We start from the raw sequence: 20,640 nt of genomic DNA, 5'->3' as shown, positions 1-20,640 counted from the left end.
TTAAAAACAAACACCTGACCCTTGCTATTTGTGTTTTCAGGATAAATAAAAGATTAATATTCTAGCTGACAAGACCTTTAAAACTGCCCTTACACCTCTAGCCTCTTGTCCTATCACACATTCTTTGGTTGACATACCAACTACTGACCTTAGGTTTCCCCAACAGGCCATTTACTAAACAACACCTGTCTTTTACGCTGTTCTGCCAGGAGATGCCTCCTGGCTTCATTAACCTAACTCCCTACTCCTCCTCCTAGATAGTTTTTAACAAGTATCCTTTGCTCTTGGCAACATTTCCTACAGAACTCCTCTCCTTTAGGGGCTCCTTTGGACTCCATCTCTGTACTTCTCTATTTAGTCTATGCTTATTCACTAAGAATGACATTTACTACTCATTTTTTCCCTCTTCTATCTTTTGTTGTTGTTTGTTTTGTAGTACCAGGGCTTAAAATGAAAGCCTCACACATGCAATGCAAGTGCTCCAATGCTGAGCTACATCCTCAGACCTTTCCTTTTATTTTGAGACAGGATCCTCCTAAGTTGCCCAGACCATCCTTGAAATCCTGAAGCCTCCCAAGTAGCTGGGACTATAGGCAAGTGCCACTGTGCCCCGCTGAAATTCTTGAGGGTAGAATTCTTAGAGCTCCTATGGCCAGTGATGGCTACATTATAAGGTCCAATAAATTATTATTTCAAACATGGATATGCTTGGTGGATAATTATTCCTATAACACTGGCTCATTTCTAGAGCATATCTAGCTGTCCAGAGTCAACATGGTCTGTGGTATCAATAGGTTGGAAAAAGTCTCTAGTGAAGAGATGTGTGATGAGGTAGATTTTGTGGTCCTAGGCAGTTCGTTCCTGGTTGGTTGCTTGAACAAGTCTAACATCCTATGTCTCTTCCCCTTTTCCTTGTCTTCCCTCTCAATCTCTATCACATCACAGAATTTACAAGTGACTGCTCTTAGGGTTTCCTTTATGTCACCCACCTGTGCCCTCTGGTGGTTGAAATTCCAAGAAATAAGGCCTCAGCATGAACAGTTTTAACAGGTCTGTAACCTTGGAACTAAATTATCTGAGCCTATTTGTGCTTTTGTACTATATATATATTTTTAGAAAGATTAAATGATAAGTGAAAAAATGCATAACATGATAGGAAAGCAATCTTAAATTTTCTTCCTTTTGAATGAAAGTGCCCTTCTTGAGTTACAAAGAAAACTCTTGGGAGTTATCTGGAACACTGAACCCAAGAACTGCTAATGGAAGAAAGGATTGATTAAGCCAATCTCTGATTCTATATGATGGTTAAGTTCTAAATAGGAATAGATAGAAATGACTATAGATAGCATTTTTTTTAAATGAGAGAGAGAAAATTTTTTAATGTTTATTTTTTAGTTTTCAGCGGGCACAACATCTTTGTTTGTATGTGTTGCTGAGGATCAAACCCGGGCCGCACACATACATGCCTGGTGAGCGGGCTACCGCTTGAGCCACATCCCCAGCCCTATAGGTAGTATTTAAAGAACACTTAGTCTTTAACACTTTTTTTGTTGTTATTTATTTTTTAGTTCTAGGTGGACACAGTATCTTTATTTTGTTTTTATGTGGTGCTGAGAATCTAACACAGTGCCTCACGCATGCTAGGCCAGCGCGCTACCACTTGAGCCACATCCTCAGCCCCCAGACACATCTTTTAATCCTCATGACAACTCAATTGAGGTAGGTACCAAGTTCTTGCATACTGGCTTATGGAGAGGGTTAATCAACCGGGGCAGAAATGTAATTGTTACTCAAATGGAGCTAGCTTGACCAGAGATCCAGGGAGAAGCCACAGAGGGTCTAATGAGAACAGGCCAAGAAGGGATACTATCAACCACTTTTAATCTAAAAAACAAAGTACCAAGCCAAAAACCCTAATATCCACTAGAATCAAAATGGGGAGCACAATTTTTCACTTCTCTGTTTGTACATGAAGTAGAGCCACACCATTCATACAATCATACGTGTACTTAGGATAATGATGTCCATCTCATTCCACCATCTTTTCTACCCCCTTGTCCCCTCCTTTGCCACACCCAAAGTTCCTCCACTCATCCCATGCCCCCCATCATTATGGATTAGCATCCACTTAGATAAGGCCTTTCTAACGAAAGTTCTCTGTGTAAAAATAGAGGGGAGAGAAAATAAAATCCTGCAGTGTTTTTTTTTTGGTGGAAAGATACAGGTTTAACTCCATATAATAGACGTCTTCATTATCGAAAACCAGATTATGACTTGGATTGGAATTGTATTTGAGGTGATGATACAGAAAAATTTTGCAAATCCTTTCATATAGAATACATCACTCCCTTTTCCCAAGCCATTTTCTTATATAATCAATGCTGCTTTAAAAAACAAGGTAGCTTGGACATATTAGATGTGTATTGATTTCTACTTCAATGTTTATTGACATGCCTAAGATGTACCTAGCACCGTGTTAGGCACCATTATAAAGGCTAACTGGTCCCTGCTCTCATGGGACTTACAGTCTAATCAAAGAGTCACAGAACATTGAGAAAACATTTAAGTGCTTAACTGAGTGGTAGAGACAATGAATCTCTACCACTATGGGATGAGGGAAAAGCACAGAGTATGTGCTGGAGTCTTCAAGAAAGAGGATTCTACTTTTTTTCCTTTTCCCCTGTGGCACAGCAGATTGAACCCAAGGTGCTTTGAGACAGTCTTTTTTGGGGGGAGGGGTAGTTCTGGAAATTGAACTGAGGGGTACTTTACTACTGAGTTACATCCCCAGCTTTTTTAGTTGCAGATGGACAAAATACCTTTATTTCATTTTATGTGGTGCTGAGGATCAAACCCAGTGCTTCATATGTGCAAGGCAAGCACTCTACTGCTGAGCCACAACCCCAACCCCTTTCTCAGCTTTTTATTTTTTGAGATAGGGTCTCACTAAACTGCTGAGGCTACCCTCAAACTTATGATCCCACCTTAGCCTCCTGAGTCACTGGGATTACAGGCGTGCACCACCATGCCTGGCTAGACACAGGGTCTTGCTAAATTGCTTAGGTTGGTCTTGAATTTGGAATCCTCTTGGCTTAGCCTTCTGGGTAGCTGGGATTATAGGCCTACACCACCACGCTGGGCTCAAGTTAGTTTTTGGAGAATGTGTATGACCTAGCTTGATAGAGAGCAGGGCAAGGCATTCTAGTAAAGGCATAGAAGCAGCAATGTATATGAAATGAATGATGACAATGGCCTGTTTAGGCAGCAAGGTGCACATTGTGCTGCACAACCAAGTTGGAAATTGCAGTCAACTACCCAGGGAAATAACACTCAGCTGAAAAATCTGGTCTTTCATTTTTGTAGACATTTTAGAGCCAACACAAACACTTAGGCAAAGGAAATGGCTTGATGCCAACAGACCTAATAATATGTGCAGAAAGGGACTGCAGGAGGTGAGGGAAAGGATTAGGAAATGTGTCGGTAATCCTGATACAAGAAGATGATGAGGGCAATTAAGGAGCTAAGGATGAGATATAACCACAGGATTTGGCTAGAAGACATTGTTTCCCTTTTCTAAGTGTTAACTTAAAACATGTACAATACTTACTTAAATTCTCATACTAATTTGTTGAAAGGAAAAATATCCAAAATAAGCTTTAAAAATCTATTTAAACAAATATTTTTTCATGATTGTTGTTTTGTTCACTGTAGAAGCAATACTTTCTATGATTAATCTGCTTTATGTGTTTCAATTAACTGCAGAAAGAAAAATGAGTTCCTGTGGGTTTCTGAAATATCTACAAAATCATTCAGAGTGGGGGCAGGTTTAAAAAAAACCCACCATCACAACATTAACAGGTTCTGTGTGTACCCTCTAGAAATGAAATTTTATTTGTCTGGTTTACCAGGAGTATATTCTAGAATTATAAAGAATATAAAGAATGCCTTCTCTAGGGCTGGGGATGTGGCTCAGTGGTAGAGCACTTGCCTGACAAGCCCTAGGTTTGATCCCTAGTCCTGCAAAGAAGAAAAAAGAATGCCTTCTCTATAGGGAAAAAAAACTTTACTATAAATCTGATTATAAATTCATATAATTTTAAATAACTCAGAATTAACTTTGATTTCTCTGAAGAACAAGCACAAATGGAAAAAGACAATTTATGGAACCATTTAAGTAGAGGGAAAATGTAATGTGCCTTCATTTTGATTATACGGTACAGACTGGATTGAGAAGAGTGAGGGACTGGGGCTGTAGCTCAGTGGTAGAGCGCTTGCCTAGCATGCATGAGGCACTGGGTTTGATCCTCAGTACCACATAAAAATAAACAAACAAAATAAAGGCATTCTGCCCACCTACAACTACAAAAAAAATGTAAAAAAAAGAACAGTGAAAAAAATCCAAATCAAGGTGTGATCCAAACACCCCCATAGGAGTTATCTAACAAACTCTCCTTTCATCCTGTCTAGAAAGTGAAAGGCACGCTGGGGCTATATGTTCTCCTCCATGATCCTGATTAACAGGATTCTCTTTATTATACCTTCTGTCTCAGAGCATATCCATGTCCCTTTTATGCTCTTTATTTTCCTGTACTCCAGCTTCCTAATAATTATATGTTTAAAGCACTATGGATATTTTAATGAGCTAGATGGCTCCTGTTAATTCCTTGGGCACAAACATATGTACCTCTACTGAAAACCTGGATAACTTTTGGGACATCAAGAGGATAGCTAAGAAAGTTCTAGAGTTAACAAATCAGCAGAAAAGAAGGAGCTAAATAGCCCTGGAGTAAGAACAGCTAACACTTTTCTTTTTATACAGCAATGGAGAGTATTGAGAAGGCCAGCTGAAGAGGAGGTACTAGAATCCAGCTATGTCAGTGGTTCTTTAAGTATGGACCTTGGATCATCAGGTGAGGACTTACTAGAAATGCAAGTTCTTGGATTCCCTCTGAGACCTACTGAATCCAAAATTCTGAGGGTAGAAGTGATTCTGATGTGAGCTAAACTCTAGAAACCACTGATCTAGACTTGTTGGGAAGTAGTTGACTCTATGTCCATAATGCACTTGATTTTCCTGTGGTTATTTCAGTAGTTCCAAACTTGTCTGTACATTGGAATCATCTGGGGAAATTCAAAACTACTAAATGCCCGTGACCCATCAACACAGACTGTGATTTAACTCCTCTAGGATATGGCTTGGGCTTTGGAATTATTAGAAGATCCTCAAGTGTTCCTGAGGTGCAGAAAAATTTGAAAACCAATGTATTAACCAAAAGGGAACACACATATTAGTCAAATTTCATTCCCAAATTCTGTTCAAGTTTCCTGATTATCTCTGAGTACTGAAAAATCATCATAATAATATTGCTTTACTTAAATTAGTTCAATATTCTATCTAAAGAAATCTTTATTCTTGAAAAATATTTTCCAAAATAAAAGAGGCAGTTAATTCCTACATTATTTTGCTTGGAGAAAATCTGTAATTTGGGAATCAGTAAGACTTTGTATCACTCTTTTCATTAAATATTCATCTATTCCATTTAGCTGTCCAAAAACAGCATCAGGAACCCCTGCACAAGTGGAAAGGAACTGTCTAAGTTTCTGTACACTTGAGATGGCTTCTGTGATAGTGATTTTTGGCTGCTCTGGTAAAGAAACATCCTCTTCCTCATCTTCACTTCCAGCTTCACCAGTATTTTTGCCAGTCACCATACCCTGGATGATCTCTGTGTCCACTAGCTCTTGAGAGATGATGAGATTATCATCTGCAGTGACAAAGTCCTGGAAATTTACTTCATTCGGGACACATGTGGCAACAGCCACTGAGTGCCACAACTTTTCAATAGCAATGTCTGGTTCTTTGGCTACCATTTCTGCATCAGAATCTGTAAATTCCATAGGGATGATGCCTGCTTTCTGCCAACATTTCACCACTGTGGACTGCTTGACTGACCACCATGCTGCAGCAATCATGTCAATAGCCTGCTTGATGTCCACTTTTTCTTGATCTTTATTGCTACTGAGCTTGAAGAGGATCTGTTTTAGAAGATGACTCCTATATAGCATTTTCATGGTGTGAATTATGCCAAGATTCAGTGGCTGCAAGACAGCAGTACAATTTGAGGGCAGATATCCCACCTGAATCCTTTCTAAGCGTGGAAGCATGTTGTGAGCAGAACAGTTGTCAATAAGCAGGAGGATCCGGCGTTCTGCTCTCTTCATCCTGGCATCCACTTGCATCAGCCACTCATTAAACAGGTCCTGCGTCATCAATGCCCACTGGTTGGCTCGGTAATCACAAGGCAGGGAATGGACATTCTTGAAGCAGTGTGGGCTAGGTGACCTACCAACAATCAATGGTCTCATTTTTTCAGTCCCTGAAGCATTGCAACAAAAGAGTGCTGTCAACCGCTGCTTTGCTTTCTTGCCCCCTCTACAATGGTCCCCTTTAGCAGCAAGTGTGTGCTGGGGAAGCAACTGGAAAAACACTCCTGCCTCATCAGCATTGAATATATCATCTGGGCTGTAGTCAGCAATTAGCTTTATAATTTCCCCTGCATGCCACTCGTTAACTTTATCTATTCCTAGACCATTCATTAACCTGTCACCATCCTCTCTACAGACAGCGTTCAAAGCAATTCCATGGCGATCTCTAAATCTGTTCAGCCAACCCACACTTGCTTGAAAATTGTCATAGCCAAGCATGTTGGCCAAGTTTAGTGCTTTTTTCCGAATCACAGAACCAGTCACGAGAATGTTTTTGGCATGGATTTCTTGAAACCAAGCAAAAACAGCCTTATCGATGTCATCATAGAGAGCATTCCTCATCCTTTTCCTCTGGGGCCCCACAGATGCCTTTCGCACTTTTTCTTCAAATTTGGCTCTATCCTTTAAGAATGTAGATAATGTAGAAGGAGTGATACCAAATTCTTTTGCCACATCACCTTTTCTTTTGCCTGAGTCAACAGCTTCTACAACTTTCATTTTCTCCTCCAGGGAGAACTGCCGACGCTTCTTGTTCCCCTTGTTTGCCATTTCCAGGGGATAAGGACTGGGCCACAACTAACAGGAATGCCAATGTTCTTTCTTGAAGCTTGTTTTGCCACAAGTGTGGAAAACTGAGAAGACAAAAATGGAGTATCTATCAGGACCTAAAGATAATGAACTTCCCCTTTAAAGATGGGTTCAGATTTTTAAAAATCCTATGAGGAAATTACGATGTTAAAGTGAAAAGAAGATAGGATTCATGCTACTGACTTTTTGTCTGTAGTAGACTACTTCCACAGACTCATAGAATGTTTGAAGAAGAAGGGATTTTACAGATAATCTGTTTACTTAAACTTTCCAGCCTCAGTAAAAATGGGAATAACAAGGTCTATTTTACCTGCTATGATAATAGATTAAGATAGGTGATGAAAGAGCTTTGCAAATAACAATGAAGCATAAAAATTCAAGGAATTATTTATCCAGATTGTTTTATGGATAGAGAAACTGAGCCCTGAGGAAGGGGATGACTCAGATTAGTGCTGTATCTACCACTCCACAGTCCTGCTTAAAATTCCACCAAAATGAGCTCTTCAAAGCTTTTGTGCCATCTAGCTTAGTAAGATTCGTTTAATAAATGTTTACAGGTGCCAAGCAGCAAGAATAAAGTGATGAACAGAGTGAAGGTCTCTATCCTTAGGAAATACAAAACATGATGGGAGACAAACAATAAGTAAACAGATAAATAAGAAAATTATAGTGTGGTTAAGTGCTATGAAGGAAACAAACTATGACAGGGAATAAAAGGGGAAGATAATATTTACAAAGGGTGGTTAGGCATGGCCTCATTGAGAAGATGGCATTTAAGCTGAGATTTCCATGAAAAACAGGGGGAAAGGAGAGTCTAGCAAAGGACATAGCATCATTAAAATCTCAAAATCAGGAAAGAGCTTGAGGTATTCAGGAACTGAAGATTTGTATGATTCCAAGTCTATGACAAAGGTGGAGAACCAGACCATTCAAATATATAAGGAGTTGATATTTTATTCTGAATGCAATAGAAATCCACTGAATAGGCAAGGGACCTTCATTATCTCTTTTGCATTTAAAAAGGCTCACTCTAGCTCTTTTTGTAGAAAATGTACAAAAGGGGCAAAGAGACCAACTAGGATACTGAGATGCTATTGCTGACAACTTGGGCAAGAGACGATGGCAGAAATGATGGGCAGGTTATAATTGAGACCCGTTCTGGGCCTCTTTTCCCATTTTAAAATGAGATTAGATTCAACCAGGTAGGGCATATCAGAATCTGATGTCCAGGCCTGACCTAGGACCTAATGAATGAGAATTTCTATGAGGAAGTACAAAATTTTGAAATGCTCTAAGTGTAATTCTTATATGTCCCATGTTTGTAAACCATGGGACCAGATGACCTCTAAAGTTCCTTCCAAATTGAAGTACTGGACTCTAGTTAGGTGATCCAAAGAAAAATGCCTTTAGAAACCAGAATGGTGGGTGGCATAAGTGAGTAGAATCATTAAGTGAGATATTTGGAGAATGTTGTCGACTGTGTGCCCTGTCCAGAGCTCTTAAGAATTTAAAACAAACACTTTCTCTGCCAAGTCTGGTCAAATAAAATATCATCCAGGAATAGCAGTTTTGATAATTGCCTGCTTAATTTTATCATGAGTCCTCACAGACAGAAGATGCTGTGCCTCTATGTAGTGACTGTCCCTTCCCAAAGAGAGATTTTTACACCATCTCCACACATCTATCCTTCCATTCATGGCATCCTGTATGTTTTCAATGCCAGCCATATAGAGAGGGAGCACAGCGAAGATATGCCCTGAGTGTGTGAAATACTGTAACAGAGGTTATAGAGTGCCATGTGAACACAGAAGTGGGGATAATCAACTGGAATGGGGCACGGACGGGGGCACTTCAAAGAGAAAGCAATGTGCTGGGCCTTAAGAAATAAACAAACTAGAATTATGAGATGTAAGGAAATATGAGTTAAGGCAATGAATTACTATAGAAAATAAAATGTCATGGTCAGGCATGGTTGGGTTGGGGGGAAGCAGAACCAAATCACAAAGGCCTAGTTAGGACTCTAGCTTGATCCTGGGTGCAGTAAGAAGTCTTTGGTTAGCTGGGCACGGTGGCATACACGTATATTCCCAGCAACTCAAGAGGTTGAGGCTGGAGCCTCAGTTTGAGGGCAGCCTCAGCAATAGTGAGACCCTGTAAAAAATAAAGAGGTCTGGGGATGTAGCTCAGTCATAGAGTTCCACTGGGTTCAATCCCCAGTACCACAGACACACTCACACGAACAAAAAATAAATATAAAGCAGCCTTTGGAAGGTTTTTATAGAATGACAAATCAGATTTGTACTTTAGAAAGAGTCCTGTTGCAGGGTGGAGAACCTTATAGGTAAAATCCATTTTCCTAAGAGGTGCTCCTAAATCTGAAGATAAAAGCAAGCTAGCTTAGTGGACTGCATGCAATTTGAATGTTAATTTGAATGCAACAGGAAACTACTGTAGCACTTAAAAAAAAAAAAAAAAAGAAAAAGCTGATTGCTGTGTGAAGAATGGAATTAAAAGGTGTTGGGGAAAAAGCAGGCATGTAGCTCAATGATAGAGTGCATAAGCAAGGCCCTGGGCTAGACCCCAGCACAAAATTAAAAAAACAAAACAGTCCAGACAACAGATGAGGTGGCTTGGATTAGAGTAGTAATATAGGAAATAGTGAGAAGTAATCAGCTGAGGGTTGTTTTTGCAGGCCTTGTTGTGGTGAGGATATGAGGTCAAAGAGGAGTCAATGACAACTCTCAGATTTCTGGTTTGAGCCTGAACAATCCAGTGATTGTGATGCTATTTACTGAGCATCTACTGCTTAAACAATTTGTGAAGCACTTTACATACTTAATACTGCTTACTTGTGGCAGGGCTAGGATTCAAATACAGAAAGGCTCATGACAAAATTAATGCTCTGAACACTAAAAAAAAATGTTATATCGTTTGTTCTGAAAATTACTGATACTGAAAAGAGACATGTAAAGAGAATGAGGTGGAAGCCAAACCAAAGTTTTGATCAACCTAAGAAGTTTGGTTAATTTTTCTTTTGTGGGAAGATCTCTCCCATGCTAGGCAATGGTCTACCACTAAGTCAAACCCCAGATCCAGAAGTTTGAATTTTATTCTAAGTGAAAGACAAGATATTGGAGAATGTTAAGCATTTAACATGACAAGACTTACAATGCAAAATGATCAATCTGGCTGCTGTGTAAATAGACTGTAGAGAGAAAAGCAGAAGTGGGATAGACTGTAAAGAGACAAGGGTGGAAGTTCAGGCAGGAAATGATGTTGGCTGGGAGGTTGGTGATAGAGGTAGACAAAAAGAAGAAAGCAGATTGTAATTACATTTGCAAAATAGTGAGGGTCGTGCAGGAACTTGTTCAAATATAGCACAGTATGTGACCCGGGAGACAATCCAGTCCAATCCCTGATTCCCGGAGCCTCTCCACACTCCAGGAACTTGGCTTGAGTCATTCCAGGAACTCACTGTGGTTACTGTCCGTAGGACAGTGGAGACGGATTGTGGACACATCACCGAAGTGAGAGAGGGGATTGATGTGGCCTTAAGTATCAACCTATCCTGAATGAGGACGGGCCGACTGAGGAGGACTGGGGTGAGGCCTTGGATGCTGCTCTGCAGAGGGTGGTGCAGTAGGCTCCCCAGTGCCGGACTTGGCTCTGAGACGTGAGGCGGGGCTCTATCCCTCACGCGCAGCACAGCCCCGCCCCTGTTGTTACCTGAACGCTCCACTGCAGTGCCCCGGGGCTAAACGGCCGGGCACTTCCACAGCCGGGAGCCACAGCTTCCTCCTTTGCCCGGGACCTTTGGCCGGAAGCAGTCCGTCAGTCTTAACAGCCCCACTCAAAACCTCTAAACGATTCCTTTGGATCCACTTCCCAGCTAGGGCTAGACTGTTGCGCTTGCGCGAGGGATTTCACGCAGTCACGCGCCGCCGGCCACTTCCGGTGCGCCGCGAGGGCCGCCGGGACGGGTCTCCCTGGCGATCCGTGGTGTGCTGCTGCTGGCGCCGCTGCTGCTGCTGCTGCTGCTGCCACCTCTAGACTAGTGCCGCGGCGGTACTTGTGTCCTTGTTCTCTTCCTCGGGCTCCCCGGGGCTCGACCCCCGGGGTCCTCGGCAGGCGTCGGTGAGAAGCCTGCAAAGTGAACTTGAACTCCTGCACTTGCCCTTCCCGACCCCACATCGCGACTCCGAGGAGGGGAGCAGGAGGGGTGGTCGCGACTCTGCGCCGTGTGTCTCCGGGGGGCCCCGGGGCCGGGGCTCCTCCAGTACCCGGGATGCGCGCGCGAGCACTCGCCTCCACTTCCTTGTTGCCGCTGTCACGACTGGAGCCGCCTCTCTCCGACAGCGGGGAGCGCGAGTGCGCGGGCAAGCCTGCTAGTCTAGCCCTTGGGCCAGGCGCCTCCGGGAATGTGAGCCGCGCGGCTAGCACGCTCCTCCTGGTAAGTCTGGTTCACGAGGGTCACGCCGCCCTGTCTACCTGCTGGGCGACCTCGAACTAAGTGCTGTCTCTCTCTCAGCTTCGGTTGCCTCTTCGACAAAGTAGGACCAGTGAGCTTTAGTTTCCTCTTCCCTCAGCCCATGCCTTTGAGACATCTGAGACCCAGGGAGGGAACTAAGGTATCCCAGAGTCAAACCTGGCCGATAGTCGAGCCATCAGAAGGTCATCTTATGAGATTCCTAGGATCTGATGGGACAGTGAAAGTGTCTCTAGTTCAAATGCTGCCCCTCTGTGTTTTGCAAATGAGAAAACTAAGGTTTGGAGAGGGTAAATAGGTTTCTTAAGCCATAGGGGTCTGTGCTTCTGCTATTAAACGGTGGAAACAACATTAGTACCCAGGTCTTCTGTAGAGCCCTTGGCTTTAACCTCATTTTATCCTGCCTCTTTTGCACTGATGCACTGAGGCCTAGCCGCAGAAAACATTCTTCCCAGACAGAACAGGATAGTAAAACAAAAGCTTAGGGTAGTCTCTTCCTGCTCCAAATGTGGTTGTACTGATTTTGGTTCTTAACTTGTTTTGCCCTGGTTGCTAAAATCTTACATGTCATCCTTTAATGATGTTCTCTTGGAGATACTGATCCTCTCTACAAGGATTTTAAGGGCCAGGAAATCAATTATAAAGGACAAAAAAGCACAGTCCCCACATAACCTTGCTTTGAACTTCAGCTTCCCTTACCCTTTTGCCTTTTGTTTATCCAACCAAGTTGTGGACTATATTTTTTTCCTGGATTGCAGGTTTTTGTTTTTGTTTTCTTTGTTTAGAGGTTTTTGAGAGAGAGGGGTAGAAGAGGAATCATTTAGAAATAACACAACTGTAAAAGACCTTAGGAATAATATGCTTATAACCTGGGATATATATCTTTAAAATATAGGTGAAATATTGTATGTCTTCATTTTCTAGGGGAGGTTTTTAGCTTTCACATTTTTCAAAAGCATTCTTGACTCCTCAAAGGTAGGAGCTACTAATTTCATCTTCTTCGTCCATAGAAAAAAACAACGGAAATTTAGGTTGTGGATTGCCTTTGTTTGAGATAATTAAGTAAGAATTTAGAGTTGGATTCAGGTCCCCTGACTCCATGTATAGACTTCTTTTGCTCATTATAGTTGTAAGATGCCTTATCATTTGTGGACTGAGGTCTAAATGAGATGCAGATGGGCTTTGTAGTACATATAGTGTTTCCTACCTCTTTCCAGAATCCCACAAATCCCTTTTTCCAGAATTCCAAATTTTCTTCTGATAGATTTTCATTAACAACTATTATTCCTCTCAGGAAATTCAAGGTTTTCTGAGAATCTTGCTTCTTCAAGGATTTAATTGATAAAATTACAACCTAGAACTTGATCACAAATAAATGATCTCTTCTTGACCTAAGCATTCAGTGTTTTTTAAAACCCAGAGGGGCTTTATCACTAAGTCACATCCCACTTTTTTTTTTTTTTTTAATTTTACCACTGAACTGAGCTAAGTCACCAGCCCTTTTTATGTTTTATTTTGAGGCAGAGTCTCACTAATTTCTTAGGGCCTCACTAAGTTGCTAAGACTGGTCTTGAACTTAGGATTCTCCTGTCTCAGCCTTCTGAATTGCTGGGATTACAGGTGTACACCACCATGCCTGGTTAGGCATTCTTTTTTTTTTAAACAATCTTGCCATATTACAAGCAATCTTTTTTTTTTTTTTTTTTTTTTTTGAGAGGGGGAGAGAGAGAACTTTATATATATGTATATATATATATTTTATATATATATACATATATATATATGTTTTTTTTTTTTTTTAGTTTTCGGCGGACACAACATCTTTGTATGTGGTGATGAGGATCGAATCCGGGCCGCATGCAAGCCAGGCGAGCTCGCTACTGCTTGAGCCACATCCCCAGCCCCAGGCATTCAGTTTTTTATCCCTCCTTTTTCCTAGACATAAAAGCTCTCAGTAGATTTTCTGTGTTTTTAAGCCAGCTTCAGAGAGCTCATGTTGATCTATCAGGTTACCATTTAGATCTGTGCTGAATAGTATTTTACCACTGTACTGTATTGGCCATATACAGCTATTTTTAAATTAATTTCAGTTCAATAAAGCAAAATTAGTCTGGTTCTTCATCTAAATAACCTTATGTGACTAGTGGATACTATACTAGACAGCATAGAGTAGATCATTTCCATTGGGGTTTATTGGACAGTTCTGGTAGGGAGAGTTGCCAGTAGCAGTGTAGCATTATGTAAAAAGGATTGGGGAGTTGAATTTTTTAATAAATTAAAAAGGAGCCGGGCACACTGGCACATACCTGTAATCTCAGCGACTAGGGAGGCTGAGGCAGGAGGATTTGCTAGTTCAAAGCCAGCTTCAGCAGCTTGGCAAGGCACTTAGCAACTCAACTTGTCTCTAAATAAAATACAAAAAGGGCTGAGTGCTAAGAGCCATAGCCAAGTAGGAATGAGGCCAGCAAGCCATTGAGGTGATAATGATTATGTTAACATGTGCATTCAATTGGATATTAGACCCCTGCTGTCCTCCTTGGCCTGCTACTTTGGAGCTCTCACTGGGACTCCCAGAGAGGGGTTTCCGGTTGGTGTGTGTCCCTGGCGTGGCGTTGGAGGGAGTTTTGGAAATAAAGTTTGTTCCTGCTTGAGTGGCTCATGATTTTGTGCCCAGCCAGACTGGGGCATTGAGGATGTGACCCAGTGTTTAAGCACCTCTGAGTTCAATCTCCAGTACCAAAAAAATAAGATAAAATAAAAAGGTCTGGAGGCCTTAGGCAAGTTGTTAAGCATCTCAATTACAAATAATAGTCTTTAATAATGAGTGCTTTCATTTGTATAATACTTGTCTGTTCTCAAATAATAGTTATGTCTATTAGATCTTTTGAGACTTACCACTGTAAATCTGTGGGGAGGTAAGTGAGACATCTCTTTTTATACATGAGAGAACTGAACCTAAAGCAGTTAAAAATCACAAACAGTTGAAATCACACAAGCTGACAGAGTGTAAAGAAATCTTTTGTACATAGGTCCTTATTGCTGTTTGAATTACTTCAATGACTTGAAGCTGTTTAAGTTGATGAACAACCCCTTAAGGGAGAGGGTGAGAACTTCTGACTCCTGGCCAGGTTGTCTTTTTACCTGTTTCCATGTGGGGCTAAAAAGTCTTTGAGTTGAAGAATTACAGTGTTCCATGAGTGAATATGAGTATGTCAAAGGAATCACCTAAGATATTTGTGAAGTATACAAGTTTATATACCTTCTAGAGATTCCGATTCAGAAGAAGTGGAGCCTTGAAATTTGTATATTTAACAAGTACCCATGTTTCTTAGTATCTGCTGAGTTTGGGAAATGGCTAAGCCTTTAGACCATGATAGAAGTAAGGTATTATTGCATCTGGAGGCAGTTGCTCCTTTTAGGATAGATTTTTAAAATTTTGTGTTTGACTTTCCTTGCCTATAGCCATGGATGCATCATATGATGGTACTGAGGTAACTGTCGTGATGGAGGAAATTGAGGAAGCCTTCTGTTATACCTCCTCTGGGCCACCTAAGAAGAAGAAAAAGTATAAAATACATGGAGAAAAGGCCAAGAAACCCAGGTTAGCCAACATGTTTTGGTTGCTGCTGAAATTTATAAACCTACTGCTTCGAGAGCCATGTTGAAGAATACTTTAAAATTTTTTTAAGAGTACAGTTGTTGAAGTCTTTGAATGGGCATTGGGATGTGGGGAGAGGAAGATGGAAAGTGGAAAGTGGCTGGATACATGCCAACATTTGCTGTTCCTGGCCAGACTTTGCTTATGTTTTCAGGCTGTCATAAAAAAAAAAAAAAAATTTGCACCAGACAGATGGTAGAAGCTATGTACAAGAAGAGCTACATTATTTTTATTATACCATTGTTGTTTAAATATTAAAACAAGTCATTAATAAAATTATAGAATTATAAATAGTACCAGTGACATCTATAGAGAATATCCAGATTGTAGCTCTAATATCCCTCTCAAATGTGAACACTGCATACATCTTGCTGAGGCTTTCTCAGCCTTCAGGAGGTATTTTTGTTCAGTTAAATGACCAGAGGCCGTGTAAAGGAGTAAAAAGTATGTGTGATAACTAGCCTGGGCAGTCAGCCCCCTGATAGCCTTTCCCTGAGTGGTGCATCAGGACACCTGTGTCTTTCTTTGGCTATATTTGATTTTAAGCCAGTTGGTCCTGCAGGAAAAAGTGGTCCATGGAAAAGTACATCGCCTTTCTTCCAGGTTTCTGAAGGGAGAATCTGGGTGTGTTATAAATGTTTTTTTGTTTTTTTTTTTTTTGCTTGATTTTCAGTCTTATTAAGTGCTTTGAATGGAGATGCTGGGTTTTTATATTAATCTCTTAATTATGCAGCCTCTAATGTTGTGGTACACATGGGGTGAATAAGGGAAGGTCTGAAGAAGTGGTTGCTTCCTCAGGTCTGCTTACCTTCTGTACTACTATGACATCTACCTGAAAGTGCAACAAGAGCTCCCCCACCTCCCACAGTCTGAAATCAATAAGAAGATTAGTGAGAGTTGGAGACTTCTCAGCGTGGCCGAGAGGAGTTACTACTTGGAGAAAGCCAAACTAGAGAAAGAAGGTTTGGATCCTGTAAGTAATTTTTTTTCCAGCTAATTTCTCCATTGGTTCAAATGAAAAAGCCTTGGGGAGATCAACCACCTTGTTTTCTTGTTTCCTTTTCTTTGCTTGGGAAAATTTTTATCATTTTACCTTTCTTGAATTTCACAATGTCTGTTTCCATTTTGATGATTCTCTGGACTCTCTTTTCCTCTTTGGTTATGACAGTACTAAAGCTGACATTTTCTGGGTTTTCTGTAGTGAGTCTTAGGCTCCTTTTCTGAATTTTAGTAGAACTTGGAGCCCTTATCTCTTGGGTAGTTAGTGGTATTTTTCCTTTAATAAAATAGCTTACAAAGGCATTTGTCTTATATATTTTCATATTGCAAATTGATTATGGTATAATTAATTTTACTATTATCAACTATAATCAAGAATTATGCATGGTTAGAGGTAAGATGCCATTGTTTGTGTAGCATGGGGTTCTTTTGTTACTACTGGCGATTATGAAATATACTAGAAGCAAAACTGCAAGATTAAAGCCAAAGATGATGGAGGAAACTGAAGCTTTGAATCCTTGGATTAAAGAGCTATCATGAAAGCATTTAGGTTTATATTTGTCAGCCATTTTGTTATTTCTCCTTCACAGTGTGACAAAATACATTGGCAGCTATTTAAACAGCTGTTTTTGTTGTTTTTTTTTTTTTAATTGAAGTTCCTGCAGGAAATATAACCTTTCTCTTACAAGCTGAAATCTTTATACTTGAGCTCCAATTAAACAATTGTCTTTATCTTCTTTTTTGATGATATAAAGCAGAGGTTTCTTTTGAAGTCAACAAGTATGTAACAGAACAGGTTATATTAAGTTCATCTGCCACTGCCATTTAGATTTTGTTCTTATTTACTTGACAACTTATACCACTTTCTACCTCTCTTAGATTTGTTTATAAGGTGTGAGTCTGGGAAATAATCCCTGGGGGTGGGGGTGGGAGGTAGAATCTAAGAAAAGAAAACCTATTCCTTTGGCTTCCCTATTATATAATTCGAGATCTAAGAGCTGGGAGTGTAGCTCAGTGGCGGACAATGTGCTTAGCATATGTGAGACCATGAGTTCAGCCACCAGCATCCCCCCAACCAATGCAATATTTTTGTCCATGATGAAGAAAATTTCATGTAGTCCTGGAATGATTTGGTTTTACTAGACACTGAGGATGTAGATCCTTATAAAGACTGAAAATTGTAAGTCATCAGCCATGATTCTTCCTTATCCATATGCATATTTAAATTTATCCTATCTTCACCACTACCACTAAGATCATGAATGGCTTAGCTCTGATACTGAGTGACCCTAGAAGAATTATTTAACTTTTGAGTCTTGGTTTAACTCATCTGCAAATGGATCTAGTACCTACTCATAATGTTTAAAAAGAGAATAAAATCACCTACCTAAATCCTTGCACATTCTGACTTTGTCAATAATTGTCACCCTTGAGTAGATTAAATGTCCGATAAACATATAAGTAAAGGTGTTGTTTATTGAGCAACTAAAATGTGCCAAGGCTGGGTGAAACTTTAGGTGCTGTTCATCTTCTCATATTGCCTGGTGTGAGGCTGAGAACCTCCCTGCCTGAATGTAGTAGCTTGTCAGTCTTTGTGGCAGGCTGCCTCCTCAGCAGCCCTTTCGGTCTCCTGCCAAGGGCAGGTCCAGTGTTCCAGTGTTATTCCTTCCAGCCTGTAAAATTAATGTCATCCAGACCATTCTGTTTTCTCTATGCTTGGATTTAAGTGTATTTACCACCATTTAATCATGTTCTTTTAATCAGCCAGCTTCAGAGGTTGACTAGAGAATGTTTCCTCAACACCTTCTCCTAAAGGCTCCATAAAGGATTGAGTCTGTCTTCTTTCATGTTTCATCTGAATGTTTCTTTTATTTCTTAGTGTTTCCTAAGAAACATTAAGTAGTCTTACTGACTTTTTGTTTTTGATTCAAGGATTCATTTGTAATTGATTTTAGTGTTTCTTCTAAAATATGCTTCTGAAATTATTTTTTTTGTTGTTGTTGTTGCATTTAGTTTTAGTTCTCCCTATTTACTTTGAACTCCTACTTCCTTATTAGATGACTTTCAGTTTAAGTTGAAAAAATGAAACAAAATGCCCCTTTTTTGGTGCCAGTTAACCATACAGGGTTATGTTTTTAGTCCCAGGTCTTCTTGATCTTGAGGAGACCTTGCCTTGAGTCAGGTCTTTACTACTTAATAAATTTGTGTTTTGGAAGTTTAATCTTCTTCAGCCTGAATTTCCTCCTGTGTTAAATGCAGTTAATAATAGTATCACCTAACTTGATAGTATTGTTTTTAAGGTGAAATTAGAGAATAGGTTTGAAAGCATTTTCTAACTTTAATGTATTAGATCACTTTTTTTTTTCTCTTTAATATATTCAGGACACTTCATGGAGCCCCTACTATGTATATTTTTTCTCACCGTGCTTTCTCAACTTTTGACCTCTTAATCCTTTTTTTGTAAATCTGGGAGAACCAGTGGGGTCAGAAAACCTGACTTGCTGTGTTGAGTTCCATCTTGACCTATTGGGTTGTTTTTTTTATGCTTTTAGGGTTTTTATTAAGCATGATACATTCTGGTAAAGCTTATAGACTACTTTATATACTTAGGAATCCTGAAGTATCAAAGCTCAAAAAGAACTCATATTGCCAGATTGCACTCATTGTATAGATGGGGAAACTGAGACCTCAAAAGAAGAAAGTATTTTCTCAAGACCATGCTAGGCCAGTAGTACTAGCTCATAGTTTTAGATGCCTACATTTTCTATGTGAGTCACCAAGAAGTAAGATTGATTCAAGTGAAGATGATATTACTGTTGACAGAGGCTGACCCTAACTAATTTAAATCAAGGGAGTAGAGTCTTTTTGGTCCTTTTGCAGAAAAAAAATGAGCTAATAAATATGTATCTATTTACTTTATCATTGTCTTTGCTTATCCCTCTTTCCCTGGCTTTCTCATCTTCAGAACTCTAAACTGTCTGCACTGACTGCTGTGGTTCCAGACATTCCAGGTTTCCGCAAGATCCTCCCCCGCTCAGATTACATCATTATCCCCAAGAGCAGCCTACAGGAGGACCGGAGCTGCCCTCAGTTAGAGCTGTGTGTGGCTCAGAACCAGATCTCCCCTAAAGGACCTCCTCTTGTGTCCAGCACTGCTCCAGAGACAGTGTCCAGCCATGCTGGCATGGCAGAGCAATGCCTGGCTGTGGAGGCCTTGGCTGAGGAGGTGGGAACCCTTGCTCATCCAGGTGCTGTACAAGAGATTGCCACCTCAGAGATGCTCGGCCAGGATGTGCTTTTGGAGGAGGCTTCCTTGGAGGTAGGAGAGAGCCACCAGCCTTATCAGACAAGCCTGGTAATTGAAGAGACCTTAGTGAATGGCTCATCAGACCTCCCCACTGGAAGCCTGGCTGTGTCCCACCCCCAGGTTGGGGAGAGTGTATCAGTGGTGACAGTCATGAGGGTAAGTGGCTTTGGTACTCATGTTTTTTTTTTATCTAGGAGTTAGTAAAAAGGCAGCCAGCGCCATGCAGTGTGATTTTGGAGCAGTGATATGATAAGAGTTCTTATATGGAACTTCTGGTGGGACTAGTTCTCTTGAATATTTCTGACCTCTGTGCTTGCTCCAAAGTTCTCAGTTTCTCAGGCAATCCTATTAATAATTCTGGCCCAGCTTAATGAGAATTTTCTTGACATAATATGGCACATGAGATTCATTAGCAGGAAAGCTGGAAATTGTCAAAACCAGGACCTGTCAGGCTATTAATACCAGTCAGGATTTTGTATTCTTAATGACTATTTCGGCAAACAGTGGCACCTTGATCTGTATATGAGAATTATTAAAATTTATTCCTGGCTACAGATGGGGTAGGAAGAAAGACATTTTCTTCAAGGCCAGGTTGATGGGACTAAGTAACTTAGCCTAAGACCTATGTTCATTTGAAGGAAAAGTAGCAGTTTCATTGATTATATAGCTGGTTCCCAGAAGTGGGGGAATTGGCTACCATGCCCCAGTGTATGGCTTCTGCTCTTTCCCCTGGATGGGATAGCATTCTCAGACAGGTGGAAATCCTAGTAAGTCTAAGAAGGCTTAGTGGTAGAACACTTACCCTAGCATGTACAGGACCCTCAGTTCAATCCCCAGTACTGGAAAGATAATATTGACAGGGTTAGAAGAATTGGATTCTCTCACTGCTTATGTGATCTTAGGAGTCCCAAGACTCTTGGAACCTCCATTTTTTCATACATAAAACTAGGATAGCAAATATTTTGTGGTAGTAGTTTTCTCTTTGTTTCCTCCTAATTAAACTTGTCTTCATTTTGAGGTAACTATATATTTGTTTCTACATGTGTACATTGATAAGCACACTGTTTATGAATATTGGATTTATAGTCTTCAAGTGTTATGAGTGGTCCTGGATGT

General features: G+C 40.5%; 2 protein-coding genes across 6 annotated transcripts in view; one reads left to right on the top strand and one right to left on the bottom strand.

Annotated features, from left to right (window-relative positions):
- Positions 1–1,599: 1,599 nt before the first annotated feature.
- TIGD6 (tigger transposable element derived 6) lies at positions 1,600–10,957 on the bottom strand. Its single transcript, XM_081283021.1, has 2 exons — positions 10,801–10,957; positions 1,600–7,118 (listed from the first exon to the last, which is right to left on the bottom strand). The coding sequence occupies exon 2, from the start codon at positions 7,033–7,035 to the stop codon at positions 5,458–5,460; it is 1,578 nt and encodes a 525-aa protein (XP_081139147.1). The 5' UTR covers positions 7,036–7,118; positions 10,801–10,957; the 3' UTR covers positions 1,600–5,457.
- Positions 10,958–11,039: 82 nt separating this feature from the next.
- The window catches only part of HMGXB3 (HMG-box containing 3), a 61,376-nt gene continuing 51,775 nt past the window's right edge, over positions 11,040–20,640 (top strand). For 2 of the 5 annotated variants that reach the window (XM_081282914.1, XM_081282911.1), the window contains exons 1-4: positions 11,043–11,524; positions 15,023–15,161; positions 16,017–16,191; positions 19,183–19,680. In XM_081282914.1, the coding sequence (XP_081139040.1) occupies positions 15,025–15,161; positions 16,017–16,191; positions 19,183–19,680 (810 nt within the window). In that variant the 5' untranslated portion in view covers positions 11,043–11,524; positions 15,023–15,024. Of the gene's footprint in view, positions 11,525–12,484; positions 12,536–15,022; positions 15,162–16,016; positions 16,192–19,182; positions 19,681–20,640 lie in introns of all 5 variants that reach the window. The other 3 variants (XM_081282912.1, XM_081282915.1, XM_081282913.1) reach the window with 3 other exon arrangements.

Source organism: Spermophilus citellus (genome assembly GCF_964194105.1).
Source record: "Spermophilus citellus genome assembly, chromosome: 1".
Classification (NCBI taxonomy): Eukaryota; Metazoa; Chordata; class Mammalia; order Rodentia; family Sciuridae; genus Spermophilus; species Spermophilus citellus.
This window is presented reverse-complemented; position numbering and strand designations above follow the sequence as displayed.

Excerpts from the sequence above, each read along its gene's own strand:
- TIGD6 (XM_081283021.1), bottom strand. The coding sequence starts at position 7,035 with ATGGCAAACAAGGGGAACAAGAAGCGTCGGCAGTTCTCCCTGGAGGAG.